The sequence below is a fragment of the Tinamus guttatus genome, unplaced genomic scaffold, assembly GCF_059628265.1.
Source record: "Tinamus guttatus ecotype Peru unplaced genomic scaffold, ASM5962826v1 Tinamus_guttatus_pri_ptg001550l, whole genome shotgun sequence".
Classification (NCBI taxonomy): domain Eukaryota; kingdom Metazoa; phylum Chordata; class Aves; order Tinamiformes; family Tinamidae; genus Tinamus; species Tinamus guttatus.
Genome location: NW_028290084.1, coordinates 39116 through 59213, shown reverse-complemented (window position 1 = coordinate 59213; position 20098 = coordinate 39116). Strand labels below are relative to the sequence as shown.

At 65.6% G+C, this 20098-nt stretch overlaps 2 protein-coding genes and 1 long non-coding RNA gene across 3 annotated transcripts; 1 reads left to right on the top strand and 2 right to left on the bottom strand.

The window, feature by feature from the left end:
- Window positions 1–1298: 1298 nt before the first annotated feature.
- On the bottom strand, window positions 1299–2395 carry LOC148590251 (uncharacterized). The gene is made up of 2 exons (XR_015914341.1): window positions 2315–2395; window positions 1299–1352 (listed from the first exon to the last, which is right to left on the bottom strand). It is a non-coding gene; the product is annotated as an uncharacterized LOC148590251 (long non-coding RNA).
- A 5454-nt stretch (window positions 2396–7849) lies between these two features.
- Window positions 7850–17107, top strand: LIN37 (lin-37 DREAM MuvB core complex component). The gene is given in 10 exon segments (XM_088539267.1): window positions 7850–7921; window positions 8656–8731; window positions 10619–10669; window positions 11048–11077; window positions 11682–11767; window positions 14444–14562; window positions 15612–15734; window positions 16147–16220; window positions 17025–17040; window positions 17042–17107. Coding segments are annotated over 10 exon segments (675 nt in total). The 5' UTR covers window positions 7850–7887.
- A 103-nt stretch (window positions 17108–17210) lies between these two features.
- On the bottom strand, window positions 17211–19663 carry LOC148590249 (gamma-secretase subunit PEN-2-like). The gene is made up of 3 exons (XM_088539266.1): window positions 19592–19663; window positions 18617–18721; window positions 17211–17350 (listed from the first exon to the last, which is right to left on the bottom strand). The coding sequence occupies exons 1-3, from the start codon at window positions 19650–19652 to the stop codon at window positions 17211–17213; spliced, it is 306 nt and encodes a 101-aa protein (XP_088395392.1). The 5' UTR covers window positions 19653–19663.
- Between the last annotated feature and the right edge of the window lie 435 nt (window positions 19664–20098).

The window sequence follows — 20098 nt, the reverse complement described above, 5'->3', positions numbered from 1 at the left end:
AGTTTTGATGAGCAAAATACACAATTTGGAACTCTTCAGGAGAGTTTTGGGGTGATTTAGGGGGAATTTGGGAACACTGCAACAAAAATGGGGAAGGGAAGCAATAAAAAACAAAACAAATTAGAAAGATTTAGGAGCCCGTAGGGGACATTTGAGGTGGATTTGGGGGGGTTTGAGGCGATTTTAGAGGATTTGGGACAATTTGGGGGGATTTGGGGCTGTTTGGAGGGTTCGGGAGCCCCCCGGGCGTTTTGGGGTGATTCCAGGGGGTTTTGGGGGTCCAGCCCCCCGGTACCAGAGCAGGTTTCCCCGGATCTTCCGCACGTTCCTGGGGAAAAGGAGCAGGAAAAGGGTCGGCGCCCGGACGCCGGGGCCCTCCCGGACCCCAAATCCCATTCCCAGACGCCGGAACCCCTTTCCCAGATGCCAGATCCCATTCCCGGACCCCAGATCCCATTCCTGGTGCCCGTATCCCATTCCCAAATGCTACATCCTGTTCCCACGCACCATTCCCAAACACTCAATCCTTTCCCTGGGTTCTGGATCCCATTCCCAGCTTCCAATCCCTTTCCTGGACTCCAGGGCCCTTTCCCAGGCCCCAGATCCCATTCCCAGATGCCAGAACCCATTCCCAGGTCCCATTCCCGGGTTCCAGACCCCATTCCTGGATCTCAGATCCCATTCCCAGGTTCCAGACCCCATTCCTGGTCCCGGATCCCTGTCCCGGCTCCCATTCCCGGACGCCCGGGCCCCTTTCCCAGGTCTCAGATCCCATTCCCGGATCCCATTCCCGGACTCCAGGCCCCATTCCCAGGTCCCCAATCCCATTCCTAGTCCTGGATCCCATTCCCGGGTCCCGGATCCCTTTCCTGGACTCCAGGCCCCTTTCCCAGGTCCCGGATCCCATTCCTGCTCCCATTCCCGGTTCCTGTTCCCCGTTCCATATCCCATTCCCATTCCCGCTCCTGCTCCCGGTTCCTGTTCCCGCTCCCATTCCCGGTTCCATATCCCGTTCCCATTCCCGCTCCCGGTTCCTGTTCCCGTTCCCCGTTCCCGTTCCCGGTTCCTGTTCCCGTTCCCCGTTCCCGGTTCCGGTTCCTGTTCCCGCTCCCATTCCCGGTTCCCGTTCCCGGTTCCCGTTCCCGGTTCCCGTTCCCGTTCCCCGTTCCCGGTTCCTGTTCCCGTTCCCCGTTCCCGGTTCCCGTTCCCCGTTCCCGGTTCCGGTTCCCGTTCCCATTCCCGCTCCCGTTCCCGTTCCCCGTTCCCCGTTCCCGTTCCCGCTCTCTCACCGCGGGTTCCGGACGTGCCGGGTCACGTAGTCCCAGATGTCGGCGCAGGGCCCGGAGCACAACCTGGAAACAGGAAAACTTTGGAACCCCAAAATCACCATTTGTGCCCCAAAAACACTCTCAAAAACACCAAAGTAACCAAAAACACATGAAAAACGCAAAATGTTACGTGCGCGGGGCAGAGACCCACCCAGACACCCCATTCTGCCCCATAGAAGCCCCATAGGACCCTGGGACCCCCGTTCCTGCCCCATAGGGACCCCCAGGACCCCCTGGTCCTGCCCCATAGGGACCCCCAGGGCCCCAGGACCCCCAATCCTGCCCCACAGAGACCCCCAAATGCCCCATCCTGCCCCATAGGGACCCCCAGAACCCCCTGGTCCTGCCCCATAGGGCCCCCCTGACCCCCATAGAGCCCCAGCCCCCCCGGTTCTACCCCATAGAGACCCCCATAGGGCCCTGGGACCCCCGTTCCTGCCCCATAGGGACCCCCAGGACCCCCTGGTCCTGCCCTATAGGAAACCCTAGACCCTCATAGGGCCCCAACCCCCCCATTCCTGCCCCATAGGGCCCTGGGACCCCCATTCCTGCCCCATAGGAACCCCCAGGACCCCCCGGTCCTGCCCTATAGGGACCCCCCGAACTCCATAGGGCCCTGGGACCCCCCGTTCCTGCCCCATAGGGCCCTTGGACCCCCCATTCCTGCCCCATAGGAACCCCCAGGACCCCCTGGTCCTGCCCTATAGGAAACCCTAGACCCTCATAGGGTCCTGGGACCCCCCGTTCCTGCCCCATAGGAACCCCCAGGACCCCCCGATCCTGCCCTATAGGGACTCCCCGACCCCCATAGGGCCCTGAGACCCCCCGTTCCTGCCCCATAGGGCCCTTGGACCCCCATTCCTGCCCCATAGGAACCCCCAGGACCCCCCGGTCCTGCCCTAGGGACCCCCCGACCCCCATAGAGACCCCCAGGCCCCCCCGCCCCACAGGGACCCCCATAGGCCCCCCCGTGGCCCCGCCCCCACCTGCGCAGCGCCGCCCCCCCCGGGGCCCCCCCCGCCGCCAGCCCCATCTCGGAGCGGGCCCAGTCCCGCAGCGCCGCCTCCATGGCGACCGCGCGGCGGGAGCTTCCGGCTTCCGGCTTCCGCCGCGCGGGGGCTGCCGGGATCCGTAGTTCCTGCGCGCCGCTGTCGCCATGGCGCCGCGCAGGGCATGCCGGGATCCGTAGTTCCGGCGCGCCGCTGTCGCCATGGCGCCGCGCGGGGCACGCCGGGACCCGTAGTTCCTGCGCGCCGCCGCCTCCATGGCGACTGCGCGGCACTGCCGGAACTTCCGACTTCCGCCGCGCGGGGGCTGCCGAGAGCTGCAGCCATGGCGCCGCGCGGGGCACGCCGGGATCCGTAGTTCCTGCGCGCCACTGTTGCCATGGCGCCGCGCGGGGCATGCCGGGATCCGTAGTTCCCGCGCGGCGCTGTCGCCATGGCGACCGCGCGGGGGGCGGGAGGGGGCGGCGGGAGCAGCCAATGAGGAGCGGACACGCAGGAAGGGGGCGGAGCCTTTATTGCGCCGTGGGCGGGGCCCCCGGGGCGGGCGGGGGGAGCAGCTGCCACAGGAGGGTCTCGACGGCCCTGGGGGGGGAGGGGCGTCAGGGGGGCGGAGCCGGGGGGGTGGGTGGGGCCACCGGGGGGGCTATAGGGTCTATAGGGGGATATAGGGGCTGTAGGGAGCTATAAGGGCTATGGGGGCTATAGAGGAGCTATAGGGGGGCTATAGGGGGGCTATAAGGTCTATAAGGAGCTATAAGGGCTATGGGGGCTATAGAGGAGCTATAGGGGGGCTATAGGGGGGCTATAAGGCCTATAAGGAGCTATAAGAGCTATGGGGGCTATAGAGCAGCTATAGGGGGGCTATAGGGGGGCTATAAGGCCTATAAGGAGCTATAAGGGCTATGAAAGGTATACGGGGTGTAGAGGCTATAGGGAGTGTAAGATCTATAGACGAGCAATAGGGAGGCTATAATCACTATAGGGACTGTAGGCACTATAGGGGTTATAGGAAACTCTATAGAAACTGTGCGGTATCTATAAAGACTACAAGGTGCCTATAGGAGAGTCTATAGAGGCTGTAGAAAGCTGTTGGGGGGTCTATAGGAGCAATGAGAGGTCTATAGGAACTACGGGGGGCTATAGGGACTATAGGGGGTTATAGGGGGCTGTGGGGGGTCTATAGAGGGTATGGGAGCTCTATAGAGACTATGGGAGGCTATAGGGACTATGAGGAGTTGTGGGAGGCTATAGGGGCTATAAGGCGCTGTGGGGGGCTATAGGGACTATAAGGAGTTGTGGGGGGCTATAGGGTCTATAGGGAGTTGTGGGGGGCTATAGGGGCTATGAGGATTCTTGGAGGACTCTAAAGGAGCTATAGGCACTAAGGGGGTGGTGGGGGCTGTAGGGGCTATGGGGGGTTATCAGGGGGTCTACAGGGGCTATAGAGGAGCCACAAGGACTAGAGGGGCTCCAGGGGCTCGGGGGTGGGTCTATAGGGGTTCGGGGGGTCTATAGGGGTTCAGGGGGTCTATAGGGGCTCTATAGGGGTTCGGGGGGTCTACAGGGTCTATAGGGGCTCTATAGGGGGTCTATAGGGGTTCGGGGAGTCTATAGGGGCTCTATAGGAGCTATAGGGGTTCAGGGGGTCTATAGGGTCTATAGGGGCTCAGGGGGCTCTATAGGGGCTCTATAAAGGCTCTAAGGGCTCGGGGGGGTCTATGGGGCTCAAGGGGGTCTATAGGGGTTCGGGGGGTCTATAGGGTCTATAGGGGCTCTACAGGGACTTGGGGGGTCTATGGGGCTCAAGGAGGTCTATAGGGGTTCGGGGGGTCTATAGGGTCTATAGGGGCTCTACAGGGACTTGGGGGGTCTATGGGGCTCAAGGGGGTCTATAGGGGTTCAGGGGGTCTATAGGGTCTATAGGAGCTCTATAGGGGCTCTATAGGGTCTATAGGGGCTCTATAGGGGGTCTATAGGGGCTCTATAGGGGCTCTATAGGAGTTCGGGGGCTCTATAGGCTGTATAGGGGCTCTATAGGGGTCTCACCGCAGGCGCCTCCTCAGGGCCTCGCGCCGCCCCCCGCAGCCCCCGCAGCACCGGGTCCCCTGCGGGGGGGGGACACGGCTGCCCCACGGCCCCCCCGGGAACCCCATAACCCCCCAGGACCCCCTTGGGATCCCCCATAGCCCCTCCGGGACCCCCAAGTGCCCCCCAGGACCCCCAAGTGCCCCCTGGGACACCCCCGGGACCCCCATACCCCCCCCGGACCCCTAAGTGCCCCCCAGGACCCCCTTGGGATCCCCCATAGACCCCCGGGACCCCCAAGTGCCCCCCAGGACCCCCATAGCCCCCACGGGACCCCCCGGGACCCCCAAGTGCCCCCCAGAACCCCCCATACCCCTCCTGGGACCCCTAAGTGCCCCCCGGACCCCCATCCCCATGGGACCTTGACCCTGAAGCCCCCCCTCCCCAAAGCCCCATAGCCCCCCCGGCCCCCCAAGTGCCCCCCGGGACCCCCCCAGGACCCCCATAGCCCCCCCGGGACCCCCAAGTGCCCCCCCCTCACCTGGCTGCCCCCCGGGGGCGGCATCGGCGGCTGCTCCCGGCGCCTGCAGCCCCACAGGGAGCTGAGACCCACAGGGACCCCTGCCCCATAGCCCAGCCCCATAGCCCAGCCCCATAGCGACCCCCAGCCCCATAGCGACCCCCAGCCCCATAGCGACTCCCAGCCCTATAGGGACCCCCAGCCCTATAGCGACCCCTGCCCCATAGGGACCCCAGCCCCATAGGGACCCCTGCCCCATAGGGACCCCAGCCCCATAGGAACCCCAGCCCCATAGGGACCCCAGCCCCATAGGGACCCCTGCCCCATAGCGACCCCCAGCCCCATAGGGACCCCCTGCCCCATAGCGACCTCCAGCCCCATAGGGACGCCAACCCCATAGGAACCCCTGCCCCATAGCCCAGCCCCATAGCAACCCCCCAACCCCATAGGGACCCCCAGCCCCATTGGCCAGCCCCAGAGCTCCGCCCTCCAGCCCCATTGGCCAGCCCCAGAGCTCCGCCCCCCAGCAGAGCTCCACCCCCAACCCGCCCCTATAGCCAAGCCCCGCCCCACAGCGCCCACCTGCCCCCCCGCGGGGCCCGGGGCATCATGGGAGCCGGATCCGCCGCGCCGCAAGGCATCATGGGAACCGGGCTGCTTCCGCCCACAGCTAACATGGCCGCCGGGGCCTTCCGGCCCCAGGGCACCATGGGAGCCGCCCCTTCCGGGCCCCAAGGCATCATGGGGCCGGGGAGGCTTCAGCCCGGAACTGTCATGGCCGCCGGGGCCTTCCGGCCCCAAGGCGCCATGGGAGCCGCCCCTTCCGGGCCCCAGGGCATCGTGGGAGCGGGACTTCCTGGGCCGCGGGGCACCCTGGGCGTCATGGCGGCCGCCCCTGCGCGGGGCATCATGGGAGCTGCTGCGGCGGCGCCCCGGGGCATCGTGGGAGCCCCATAGGGCGTCATGGGAGCCCCATAGGGCATCATGGGAGCCCCATAGGGCATCATGGGAACCCCGCAAGGCATCATGGGAGCCCCATAGGGCATCGTGGGAGCCCCATAGGGCATCATGGGAGGACGCCAGGGCATCATGGGAGCCCCATAGGGCATTATGGGAGCCCCCCAAGGCAACATGGGGGCCCCCCAAGGCATCATGGGGAACTCGCAGGGCATCATGGGAGCTGCTGCGTTGGCACCCTGGTGACGTCACGGGCCGCAGGGCATCATGGGAGCCCCATAGAGCATCATGGGAGCCCCCTAAGGCAAAATGGGGGCCCCCCAGAGCATCATGGGAGCCCCATAGGGCCTCATGGGGACCACGCAAAGCATCATGGGAGGCCCCCAAGGCCTCATGGGAGCCCCATAGGGCCTCATGGGAGGCCCCCAAGGCATCATGGGAGCCCCATGGGGTGTCATGGAGGCCCCCCGGGGCATCATGGGGGCCCCGCGGGGGCTCCTGGGGGGCGGGGAGGGGCGTGGCCTCGCCGGGCCCCGCCCCCCCGGCGGCCGCCATCTTCCTTTGCAGGCGCCACCGCAGGAGGACGTCGCCGGCCCCGGGGCATCGTGGGAGCCGCCCCGGGGGCTGCTGGGAGGGGGCTGCGGGGGGGGGGTGAGAGGGGGCGGGGCCTCCCCATGGAGCCCCTCCCCCAAAGAGCCCCTCCCTTGGGGCTCCTCCCCCCATGACCCTCAATAAGCCCCTCCCCCCTAGAGCCCCTCCCCCATGGGGCTCCTCCCCCTCAACAGGCCCCTCCCCCCGGTTCCCCCAGTAGGTCCCTCCCCCCATAGAGCCCCTCCCCCTCCACAGGCCCCTCCCCCCGGGCCCCTCCCACACGGGGCCTCCCCCCCCATGGGGTCCCTCCCCCTCAATAGGCCCCTCCCTCCATGGGTCACGAGCCCCTCCCCCTCGATAGGCCCCTCCCCCATGACCCGTCTCAATAGGCTCCTCCCCCCCAAGGGTCCCCTCCCCATAGAGCCCCCCCCCCTCACAGGCCCCTCCCCCTCATAGGCCCCGCCCCCTTTGTGGCTCACCCGGGGGGGGGCCGCGGGGGGCCGCCGGCTGCTCAGGAGGGCCTCGCTAGGGGGAGGGGCAGTTAGGGGGCGGGGCATTCCGGGGGGGCGGGGCATTCCGGGGGGGCGGGGCAGTTTGGGGGGCGGGGCAGGTTGGGGCCGGGGGGGGGGGAATCATTGGGGGCAACTACTGCCGGGGGGGGGGGGAGGGGGCGGTCCGGGGGGCCCCGGGGGGGGGGGGATTCTGGTTCGGGGGGGGGGGGTTCCGGTTTCGGGGGTTCCGGTTTGGGGGGGGGGGGGGGGGGCGGAAATCCCAGTTCGGTCCCGGTTTTAGGGAGGGGGGGGTTCCGGTTCGGGGTGGGGGGGGGGGGGGGGGTCCCGGTTCGGTTCCGGTTCCGGTGCGGGGGGGGGGGCTCCCACCTGCGCTGCAGCAGCCGCCCCGTCCGCTGCTCCAGACCCTGCGAGGGGGCCCCGGGGCTACCGGGGGGGGGGGGGGGGGACACAGTGAGAGGCCACGTGACCCCCCCCGGGGGGGTCCCCAGTATCCGGGACCCCCCCCGCTCCCCCCTCCCCCCGGCCCCGCCCACCTGGAGGCCCCCGGGGGGGGGCCCCGCGCGGACGCCATGATGGCGGCCCCCGCGCTCCCGTCTCCCGGCAACGCCGCGGGGGCCGCCGGGAAAACGGCGGGAAAGCACGCCCCGCCCCCCCTCCGCCCCGCCCCGCGCCTCCGTTTCCCGGCGGCCCCCGCGCGGCGAGGCGGGAAACACTCCCACAAAATGGCGGCGCCGACCCGGGACTACAGCTCCCGGCGTGCTCCGCGCCGCCCCGCCCACCGCCCCGAGCGGCGCGCGCTGATTGGCCGCGGTCTCTTGACGGGCGGCGCGGCCGTCCAATGGGAGCGGGGCGCGCGGCCGTTAGCGGCCGTGAGGCGCTGAGGCGGGGGACGGGGAAGCGGCGGCGGGCCCGGGCGGCCGGGAGGGGCCCCGGTGTCCGGCGGGGCCATGTTGTCCGTTAAAGTGAAGGTGGAGAAACCAGGTGAGCGCCGGGACACCGGATCCCCCATTGGGATCCATGGAGCGTGCCCCGCCCCCCGACACCGGGATCCCCCATTGGGATCCATGGAGTGTCCCCCCCTTCCCGGACACCGGGATCCCCCATTGGGATCCATGGAGTGTGTCCCCCCCTTCCCGGACACCGGGATCCCCCATTGGGATCCATGGAGTTTCCCCCCCCTTCCGGACACCGGGATCCCCCATTGGGATCCATGGAAGTTTCCCCCCCTTCCCGGACACCGGGTTCCCCGGATCCCCCATTGGGATCCATGGAGCGTGCCCCGCCCCCCGACACCGGGATCCCCCCATTGGGATCCATGGAGTGTCCCCCCCTTCCCGGACACCGGGATTCCCCATTGGGATCCATGGAGTGTCCCCCCCTTCCCGGACACCGGGATCCCCCATTGGGATCCATGGAGTGTCCCCCCCACTCCCGGACACCGGGATCCCCCATTGGATCCATGGAGTGTCCCTGGACCCCGGGATCCCCGGATCCCCCATTGGGATCCATGGAGTTTCTCCCCGGACACTGGGATCCCTGGATCCCCCATTGGGCTCAATGGAGTGTCCCCCGGGATCCCTGGATTCCCCATTGGGATCCATGGAGTTTCCCCATGGACACCGGGATCCCCCATTGGGATCCATGGAGTGTCCCCCCATCGGATCCCCCATCGGATCCCCCATCGGATCCCCCACGGTATTCCCGGCGTTCCGCAGACCTGGAGGCGGCGTCGGCGCGGAGCCGCCTGGACGCGGTGCTGCAGGGGCTGCTGGAGCGGAGCGACGGCCACAGGTGGGAATGGGAAAACACCGGGAAACGGGAAAAACGGGAATGTGGGGAAAAGCAGCGGGTTGGGAAACAGGGGAGAACCGGGAAAACACCGGGAAATGGGGAAAAACGGGGAATGTGGGGAAAACCAGCAGATTGGGAAACAGGTGAGAACCGGGAAAACACCGGGAAATGGGGAGAAAGGGGGAATTTGGGGAAAAACCAGCAGGTTGGGAAACAGGGGAGAACCGGGAAAACACCGGGAAACGGGGAAAAACGGGGAATGTGGGGAAAAAACCAGCAGGTTTGGGAAACAGGTGAGAACCGGGAAAACACCGGGAAACGGGGAAAAACGGGAATGTGGGGAAAAGCAGCAGGTTGGGAAACAGGGGAGAACCGGGAAAACCGCCCGGAAATGGGGAAAAAACGGGAATGTGGGGAAAAGCAGCGGGTTGGGAAACAGGGGAGAACCGGGAAAACCGCCCGGAAATGGGGAAAAAACGGGAATGTGGGGAAAGGCAGCAGGTTGGGAAACAGGTGAGAACCGGGAAAACACCGGGAAATGGGGAAAAACGGGAATGTGGGGAAAAGCAGCGGGTTGGGAAACAGGGGAGAACCGGGAAAACCGCCCGGAAATGGGGAAAAAACGGGAATGTGGGGAAAAGCAGCAGGTTGGGAAACAGGTGAGAACCGGGAAAACCGCCCGGAAATGGGGAAAAAACGGGGAATGTGGGAAAAGCAGCAGGTTGGGAAACAGGGGAGAACCGGGAAAACACCGGGAAACAGGGAAAAAACGGGAATGTGGGGAAAAACCAGCAGGTTGGGAAACAGGTGAGAACCGGGAAAACACCGGGAAACGGGGAAAAAAACGGGAATGTGGGGAAAAACCAGCAGATTGGGAAACAGGTGAGAACCGGGAAAACACCGGGAAATGGGGAGAAAACGGGGAATGTGGGGAAACCAGCAGGTTTGGGAAACAGGTGAGAACCGGGAAAACACCGGGAAATGGGGAGAAAACGGGGAATGTGGGGAAAAACAGCAGGTTTGGGAAACAGGTGAGAACCGGGAAAACCGCCCGGAAATGGGGAAAAAACGGGGAATGTGGGAAAAGCAGCAGGTTGGGAAACAGGTGAGAACCGGGAAAACACCGGGAAATGGGGAAAAAATGGGGAATGTGGGGAAAAACCAGCAGGTTGGGAAACAGGTGAGAACTGGGAAAACCGCCCGGAAATGGGGAAAAACGGGGAATGTGGGGAAAAACCAGCAGGTTGGGAAACAGGTGAGAACCGGGAAAACCGCCCGGAAATGGGGAAAAACGGGGAATGTGGGGAAAAGCAGCGGGTTGGGAAACAGGGGAGAACCGGGAAAACCGCCCGGAAATGGGGAAAAACGGGGAATGTGGGGAAAAGCAGCAGGTTGGGAAACAGGGGAGAACCGGGAAAACACCGGGAAACGGGGAGAAAACGGGGAATGTGGGGAAAAACCAGCAGGTTTGGGAAAATCCCAGCGCGGGGGGCTCTTTTGGGGTGATTTTGGCTCGTTTTGGGGTCGTTTTGGCTCCTTTTGGGGTGATTTTGGTGGGTTTTGGGGTGGTTTTGGCTCCTTTTGGGGTGATTTTGGCTCATTTTGGGGTGGTTTTGGCTCATTTTGGGGTGATTTTGGCTCGTTTTGGGGTGATTTTGGCTCATTTTGGGGTCTTTTTGGCGGGTTTTGGGGTGGTTTTGGGGTGATTTTGGTGGTTTTGGGGTGATTTTGGCTCATTTTGGGGTGATTTTGGCAGGTTTTGGGGTGGTTTTGGCTCATTTTGGGGTCTTTTTGGCGGGTTTTGGGGTGGTTTTGGGGTGATTTTGGTGGTTTTGGCTCATTTTGGGGTGATTTCGGCTCGTTTTGGTGATGCCGCCCTCTCCACAGGGAGCAGATGGACGAGGACGCGGCCAAGACGCCCCACGACGCCCTGAGCAAGTGAGCGGGGACCGTTTTGGGGTAAAACGGGGCCGTTTTGGGGCCGGGGCGGGGGGAGCGCCCCGTTTTGGGGGCAAATTGTGGGGTTTTGGGGCAGGAGTTGTGTTTTGGGGGGAAAACGGCGCCGTTTGGGCAGCGCAAAGTCCCATTTGGGGCTAAATAGCCCCGTATTGGGGCCGGGGGGGCAGTTGGGGGGCAGCAGTGCTCTTTTGGGGCATTTCCCCCCCATTTTGGGGTTGTTTTGGGGTGAAGGAGCCTGTTTTGGGGTAAACTCGTGGCTTTTGGGCGGCGCGATGCGTTTTGGGGTGAAAAGGGGCCGCTTCGGGTTGTTTCGGGTGTTGCCGCCTGTTGGAGCCGGTTCCTGTTGTCCCCGCACAGGGAGTCGTCACCCGGCGCCGCCGGCAAGAGGTGGGCGGGGCCCGGACGCCTGGGCCCACTCGGGGGGGGGCTGGGGTCCCCCCCGGACGCCTGGGCCCATTGGGGGCAGTTTTGGGGTGTCCCCCCCCCCCAGACACCTGGGTCCCCCCCCGGATGCCTGGGCCCCTTTAAGGGGGGGGGGGTTGGTTCTGGGTTCCCCCCCCCGGACGCCTGGGCCCCTTGGGGGCGGTTTTGGGGTCCCCGCCCCAGACACCTGGGCCGCCCCCGGACGCCTGGGCCCCTTTAAGGGGGGGGGGTTGGTTCTGGGGTCCCCCCCCCCGGACACCTGGGCCCATTGCAGGGGGGGTGGTTCTGGGGTACCCCCCGGACGCCTGGGCCCCCCCGGACGCCTGGGCCCCTTTAAGGGGGGGGGGGGTTGGTTCTGGGCCCCCCCCCGGACGCCTGGGCCCATTGCAGGGGGGGTGGTTCTGGGGTACCCCCCGGACGCCTGGGCCCCCCCGGACGCCTGGGCCCCTTTAAGGGGGGGGGGGTTGGTTCTGGGCCCCCCCCCGGACGCCTGGGCCCCCCCGGACGCCTGGGCCCCTTTGGGGGGGGGATGGTTCTGGGCCCCCCCCCGGACGCCTGGGCCCCCCAGGCCGTCCGGGCGCTTCTCCCACCACCGGCGCAAGAAGCGGCGCGAGGCCGACGAGGGGCTGCCCGAGGGGGGGCCGCAGCGACACAGTGAGTGCCCCACGGCAGCCCAAATACCCCCTGTGGGGTGGGGAGGGGGGCAAATACCCCCTATGGGGCTGGGGGGGGCAAATATCCCCTATGGGGCTGGGGGGGAGGCAAATACCCCCTATGGGGCTGGGGGGGGGTCAGAGCCACCCCATGGCAGCCCAAATATCCCCATGGGGCTGGGGGGTCCCCGGGGCTCTCAGTGGGTCTGGGGGGGTCTCTGTGGGGCTGGGGGGTCCCCAGGGCTCGCAGTGGGTCTGGGGGGATCTCTGTGGGGCTGGGGGGTCCCCGGGGCTCTCAGTGGCTCTGGGGGGGTCTCTGTGGGGCTGGGGGGTCCCCAGGGCTCGCAGTGGGTCTGGGGGGATCTCTGTGGGTCTAGGAGGTCCCTGTGGGGCTGAGGGAGGACACTAGGGCCCCTCTATGGGTCTAGGGGATCTTTCTATGGGTCTGGGGGTTCCCTAGGGTTCTCTATAGGTCTAGGGGGGTTCTTAGGACCCTGCTGTGGGTTGGGGGGGGGTCTTTAGGGTCCTTCTATGGGTCTGGAGGGATCTCTGTGGGTCTGGGGGGTCCCCAGGGTCCCTCTGTGGGTCTCTATAGGTCTAGGGGGGTTCTTAGGGGTCCCTCTATGGGTCTCTAGGTCCCTCCATGGGTCTCTAGGTCGCTCCGTGGGTCTCTAGGTCTCTCTATGGGTCTCTAGGTCCCTCCATGGGTCTCTAGGTCCCTCCGTGGGTCTCTAGGTCCCTCCATGGGTCTCTAGGTCCCTCCATGGGTCTCTAGGTCGCTCCGTGGGTCTCTAGGTCTCTCTATGGGTCTCTAGGTCCCTCCATGGGTCTCTAGGTCCCTCCGTGGGTCTCTAGGTCTCTCTATGGGTCTCTAGGTCCCTCCATGGGTCTCTAGGTCCCTCCGTGGGTCTCTAGGTCTCCCTATGGGTCTCTAGGTCCCCCCATGGGTCTCTAGGTCCCTCCATGGGTCTCTAGGTCCCTCCGTGGGTCTCTAGGTCCCTCCGTGGGTCTCTAGGTCCCTCCGTGGGTCTCTAGGTCCCTCCGTGGGTCTCTAGGTCCCTCCATGGGTCTCTAGGTCTCTCTATGGGTCTCTAGGTCCCTCCATGGGTCTCTAGGTCCCTCCGTGGGTCTCTAGGTCTCTCTATGGGTCTCTAGGTCCCCCCATGGGTCTCTAGGTCTCCCTATGGGTCTCTAGGTCCCCCCGTGGGTCTCTAGGTCCCTCTGTGGGTCTCTAGGTCTCTCTGTGGGTCTCTAGGTCTCTCCGTGGGTCTCTAGGTCCCTCCGTGGGTCTCTAGGTCCCTCCGTGGGTCTCTAGGTCCCTCCATGGGTCTCTAGGTCTCCCTATGGGTCTCTAGGTCTCCCTATGGGTCTCTAGGTCCCTCCGTGGGTCTCTAGGTCCCTCTATGGGTCTCTAGGTCCCTCCATGGGTCTCTAGGTCCCTCCGTGGGTCTCTAGGTCCCTCCATGGGTCTCTAGGTCCCTCCGTGGGTCTCTAGGTCCCTCTATGGGTCTCTAGGTCCCTCCGTGGGTCTCTAGGTCCCTCCATGGGTCTCTAGGTCCCTCTATGGGTCTCTAGGTCCCTCCATGGGTCTCTAGGTCCCTCCGTGGGTCTCTAGGTCCCTCTATGGGTCTCTAGGTCCCTCCATGGGTCTCTAGGTCCCTCTATGGGTCTCTAGGTCCCTCCGTGGGTCTCTAGGTCTCTCTATGGGTCTCTAGGTCCCTCCATGGGTCTCTAGGTCCCTCCATGGGTCTCTAGGGCTCCCTATGGGTCTCTAGGTCCCTCCGTGGGTCTCTAGGTCTCCCTATGGGTCTCTAGGTCTCCCTATGGGTCTCTAGGTCCCTCTATGGGTCTCTAGGTCTCCCTATGGGTCTCTAGGTCCCTCCATGGGTCTCTAGGTCCCTCCATGGGTCTCTAGGTCCCCCCATGGGTCTCTAGGTCTCCCCATGGGTCTCTAGGTCTCCCTTTGGGTCTCTAGGTCTCTCCATGGGTCTCTAGGTCCCCCCGTGGGTCTCTAGGTCCCCCCATGGGTCTCTAGGTCTCCCCATGGGTCTCTAGGTCTCCCTTTGGGTCTCTAGGTCTCTCCATGGGTCTCTAGGTCCCCCCGTGGGTCTCTAGGTCCCCCCATGGGTCTCTAGGTCCCTCCGTGGGTCTCTAGGTCCCTCCATGGGTCTCTAGGGCTCCCTATGGGTCTCTAGGTCCCTCCATGGGTCTCTAGGTCCCCCCATGGGTCTCTAGGTCTCCCTATGGGTCTCTAGGTCCCTCCATGGGTCTCTAGGTCCCTCCGTGGGTCTCTAGGTCTCCCTATGGGTCTCTAGGTCCCCCCATGGGTCTCTAGGTCTCTCCGTGGGTCTCTAGGTCTCCCTATGGGTCTCTAGGTCCCTCTGTGGGTCTCTAGGTCTCCCTATGGGTCTCTAGGTCTCCCTATGGGTCTCTAGGTCCCCCCATGGGTCTCTAGGTCTCCCCATGGGTCTCTAGGTCTCCCTATGGGTCTCTAGGTCTCCCTATGGGTCTCTAGGTCTCCCTATGGGTCTCTAGGTCCCCCCGTGGGTCTCTAGGTCCCCCCGTGGGTCTCTAGGGCTCCCTATGGGTCTCTAGGTCTCCCTATGGGTCTCTAGGTCTCCCTATGGGTCTCTCCGTGGGTCGCGGTGTGGGTCAGCCCCCCTGTCCCCCCCCGCAGGCTCCTACGTGATCAAGCTGTTCGACCGCAGCCTGGACCTGGCCCGGTTCGGCGAGAGCAGCCCCCTGTACCCGGTGTGCCGGGCCTGGATGCGCAACCGGCCCGCGGCGCCCGACGGAGCCGCCGGCACCGGGGACGGGGACGGGGACGGGGAGAGCGCCCAGGTACCGCGGAGCCCGGAACGGGCAGGAACGGGGAGGAACAGGCAGGAACGGGCAAAAACGGGCAGGAACGGGCAGGAACGGGCAAAAACGGGCAAAAACGGGCAGGAACGGGCAAAAACAGGCAGGAACGGGCAGAGACGGGCAAAAACGGCACCGATACGGGCAAAAACAGCCCTTAAACGGGCAGAAACAGCCCTTAAACGGGCAAAAACGGCCCTGATACGGCCCTTAAACAGGCAGGAACGGCCCCGAAATGGGCAGGAATGGCCCTTAAACAGGTAAAAACGGCCCCGATATGGGCCAAAACAAGCAGAAACAGCCCCAAAACGGGCAGAAACAGGCAGAGACAGGCAAAAACAGCCCTTAAACAGGCAAAAACGGCCCCAATACGGGCAAAAATGGGCAGAAACAGCCCCCAAATGGGCAAAAAAGGCCCCGAAATGGGCAAAAACGGGCAGAAACGCCCCAAAATGGGCAGAAATGCCCCCAAAACAGGCAGAAACGGGCAGAAACAGCCCCCAAATGGGCAAAAAAGGCCCCAAAATGGGCACAACCGGGCAGAAATGGCTCCGAAATGGGCAGAAACGGCCCTGAAACGGGCAAAAACGGGCAGAAACAGCCCAGGAAGTGGCAAAAATGGGCAGAAATGACCCAGGAAGGGGAAAAAATGGCCCAGGAAATGGCAAAAACGGCCAGAAACAGCCCCAAAATGGGCAAAAATGGCACAGAAAGGGGCAAAAACAGCCCCCAAATGGCCAAAAATGGGCAGAAACGGGCAAAAATGGCCCAGAAATGGGCAAAACAGCCCTTAAATGTTCCAAAAAGAGCCATAAACAGCAACAAAACAGGCAAAACCAGTGGGAAAACAGCGATCACGTGTATCCCAGGGTGCAGTGCGGCGGGGGGGTGGATACATCCCAGGCTCCTTTGCGGCGGGGGGGTGGATACATCCCATGCTGCCTTGCGGCCGGGGGGTGGATACATCCCAGGCTCCTTTGCGGCAGGGCGCCGCGGGGCCCGCTGGGAAGGGCCCGGACGTGTTCGCGCTGCCGCCGCCCGGCCCCGCCCCCCCGCGGCGGGTGCCGTCCCCGCTGGGCCGCGACGAGGGGGCCCCGCCCCCGGACCGCGTGAGTGACGTCACGCGGCCCCGCCCCCGTAGCCCCGCCCCTCCGAACCGCGACGTCACATAGCCCCGCCCCGCATAAGCGGAACCCCCCCCCCGATAACCCCGCCCCCTGACCACGGGAATGACATCACACCCCACCCCCATAGCCCCACCCCCAATAGTGATGTCATAGCCCCGCCCACGATAACCCCGCCCCCGGCCATGTGATGTCATGAAAATCCCTGGGGATCTTCCCCCCCTCCCCGGGACCCCCAAATATTTAAATATTCATGAGGGGGTGGGGCCAAGCTGTCCCCTGTGGAGCCCCTCCCACCACAATATGACCGCCCCCGGGGAGGGGGGATTCCCCGTGACGTCACTGCTGGGGGCTGCCACGCCCGCTGGTGACGTCACGTGGCCCCGCCTCCCGGCAGCCGCCCGACCCCGCCCCCTCCATGGCCTCCCTCATCTACAAGAACATGGAGAGGTGGAAGAGAGTGAGACAGAGGTGGGGACAATGGGGGGACAATGGGGGACAATGGGGACAATGGGGGGACAATGGGGGGACAATGGGGACACGGGGGGGGACAATGGGGACACGGGGGGGACAATGGGGACAATAGGGACATGAGGGGACAATGGGGACGGGGGGACATTGGGGACACGGGGGGGGCATTGGGGACATGGGGACAATGGGGACACGGGGGGGACACGGGGGGGACATTGGGGACACTGGGGACATGGGGACACGGGGGGGGCATTGGGGACACGGGGGGGGGCATTGGGGACATGGGGGGGGACAATGGGGACACGGGGGGGGACAATGGGGACATGGGGACAATGGGGGGACAATGGGGACAATGGGGACACGAGGGGACAATGGGGACACGGGGGGGGAATGGGGGGACAATGGGGACGGGGGGGACATTGGGGACACGGGGGGGACAATGGGGACAATGGGGGGGACAATGGGGGGGACAATGGGGACACGGGAGGGGGAATGGGGGGACATTGGGGACACGGTGGGGGCATTGGGGACATGGGGACACGGGGGGGACAATGGGGACATGGGGGGGGACACTGGGGGTTCCTGGGGGACAGAGAGGGGGATGGGGGGGACAGGGGGGACATTGGGGACACGGGGGGATGGGGGGGGGACATGGGGAGACGGGGAGTGACATGGATGGGGGGACATGGAGGGGGAGGGGGGACATGGGGGGGGACACTGGGGACATGGGGGGGGACATGGGGACCCGGCCGGGCGCTCCGCGCGTTCCCACGGCCGCTTTGTGCCCCTCGGCGGCCGCCGTAGGTGGAAGGAGGCGTCGCCAGCGCAACCAGCAGCGCTACGCGGAGAGCATGCGCGTCCTGCGCGACATGTACGAGCGCCAATAGGCGGCGCCCGCGCGCCGCGCCGGCCAATAAACGGCGCCGAGGGGCGGGGCTGGGCGCAGCGCGCTTCTTTATTGGGCGGGGCGCGCGCGCGCGTCACTTCCGGTCAGGGCGTGCCCAGCGGCACGGTGAACGCCAGGTAGTCGCCCAGGGCGCCCCAGCGGGGGCGGAGCCTCTGGAAGGCCGAGAGCCACGCGGCGCCCGCCAGCAGCCAGGCCAGCAAGCCGAGCGCCGAGCGCCGCACGTCTGCGGGGGGGGGGGGGAGTGAGCGCGCAGGGCGGCGAGCCGAGCGCCGAGAGGGGGAGCGGGGACATGGGGGACAACGGGGGGACATTGGGGACAACGGGGGGAAATGGGGACCCCCCCGTGACACCCCCTCCCCGTGACACCCCCCCGTCCCCCCATGGTGCCCCCCAGCCCCATAGACAGACAGAACCCCACCCCCCATTGCCCCACAGATACCCCCCCAGCCCCATAGATACCCCAGCCCCATAGATACCCCCGGCCCCATAGACACCCCAGCCCCATAGATCCCCAGCCCCATAGACACCCCAAGCGCCACAGATACCCCCAGCCCCATAGATACCCCAGCCCCATAAAATCCCCAGCGCCATAGATACCCCCGGCCCCATAGATCCTCCAGCCCCACAGAGCCCCCCATGCCCCATACATATCCCCCAGCCCCATAGATCCCCCCTAACCCCATAGACCCCCCCCAGTGTCACAGACCCTCCAACCCCCCCACACCCATAGCCTCCCCCTCCATCCCCATAGATCCTCCATCCCCACAACCCCCCCACAGCCCCATAGATACCCCCAGCCCCATAGATACCCCCTAACCCTTCTCCATCCCCATAGACCCTCCCATCTCCAGACCCCCATAGCCCCCCCCCCAGCCCCATAGATCCCACAGACCCCCCCAGCCCCACAGACCCCCCAGCCCCACAGCCCCCCCAGCCCCATAGATCTCCTCCAGCCCCATAGATCCTCCTCAGCCCCACAGACCCCCCCCCAGCCCCATAGATCCATAGCCCCCCCCCAGCCCCATAGATCTCCCCCCAGCATAGATCCCCCAGCCCCACAGACCCTCCCCAGCCCCATAGATCCCCCCAGCCCCACAGACCCCCCCAGCCCCACAGATCCCCCAGCCCCATAGACCTCCCCCAGCCCCACAGATCCCCCAGCCCCACAGACCCCCCCAGCCCCACAGACCCTCCCCAGCCCCATAGATCCCCCCCAGCCCCATAGATCTCCTCCAGCCCCACAGACCCCTCAGCCCCATAGACCCCCCCCAGCCCCACAGATCCCCCAGCCCCATAGATCCCCCCAGCCCCATAGATCCCCCCCAGCCCCACAGATCCCCCCAGCCCCATAGATCCCCCCCAGCCCCACAGATCCCCCAGCCCCATAGCCCCTCCCAGCCCCACAGACCCCCCAGCCCCATAGATCCCCCAGCCCCACGGACCCCCCAGCCCCATAGATCCTCCCAGCCCCACAGATCCCCCCGCTCACAGCGCTTGATGTGGGGCTGCTGGCTGTAGGGCGGCACCACGAAGGCCTCGCGGAAGAACCAGAGCACGTTGACCAGCCACAGGAAGGGCAGGAGCGCGAAGCCGCCTGGGGCAAATACCGGGTAAATACCCCCGGGGGTAAATATGGGGTAAATACCCCCCCGGGGGGCAGATAGCGGGTAAATACCCCCCCGGGGGGCAGACAGCGGGTAAATACCCACCCCAGAGGTAAATACCGGGTAAATACCCACCCAGGGGTAAATACCCGCCCTGGGGGCAAATACCGGGTAAATAACCACCTAGGGGGGAAATACAGACCCCGGGGGCAAATACGGGGGTAAATACCCACCCGGGGTAAATACCCACCCACAGGGAAATACAGACCCCAGGAGGTAAATACCAGGGGAAATACCCACCGGGGGGTAAATACGGGTAAATACCCACCCGAGCAGTAAATACCCCCCTGGGGGGTAAATACCAGGGGAAATACCCATCCTGGGGGGTAAATACCCACCCGGGGGGGGAAATACTGGGGTAAATACCCGCCTGGGAGGTAAATACCCACCTGGGGGGTAAATACCCACCCCAGGGGACAAATACCCACCCGGGGGCAAATACCAGAGGAAATACCTGTCCGGAGGGGGAAATATGGGAGTAAATACCCACCCTAGGGGGTAAATACTGGGGGAAACACCCACCCTGGGGGGCAACTACCAGGGGAAATACCTGCCCCAGGGGGTAAATACCCGCCTGGGGGGCAACTACCTGCGTAAATACCCCCCCACAGAGCCTGTGGGTCCCTGTGGGGCTCTATACGGTCCCCATAGGTCACTCTATGGGGCTGTGGGGGCTTTGTGAGTCCCCGTGGGTCGCCATGGGGTGCCATAGGGCTCTATAGGGTCCCCATGGGCTGCCGCGGGGCTCCCCGGGGGTCACTATGGGTCCCGTGGGTCCCGTGGGTCGCCGTGGGGCTCACCCAGGTAGTACTTCCGGCAGAGCTCCAGCTTGTCCTCGTTCGACACCCGCTCCAGGTTCATGGTGGCACCTGGGGACCGACGGCCGCCCTAGAGCGACCCCCAACGGCCGCCGGGCCCCACAACCGCCCCCGGCCCCACATCCCGGCCCCACAGAGACCCCCGGGCCCACATCCCGGCCCCACAACCGCCCCCGGCCCCACATCCCGGCCCCACAACCGCCCCCGGACCCACAACCGCCCCCGGCCCCACATCCCGGCCCCACAGAGACCCCCCGGCCCCACATCCCGGCCCCACAACCGCCCCCGGGCCCCACAACCGCCCCCCGGTTCCCCCCGGGCCCTCAACGGGCCGCGCACCTCGTCGCGCCGCTCCGCGCACTGCGCACGCGCGGCCGCCGCGTGACCCGCCGCGGCCAATGGGAGCGCGGCGCGCCGGCCCTCCCCCTCCGGGGCGGAGGCCGCCATCTTGCTGTACGGCACTACGCGGCCGCCATGTTGCCGCGGCGC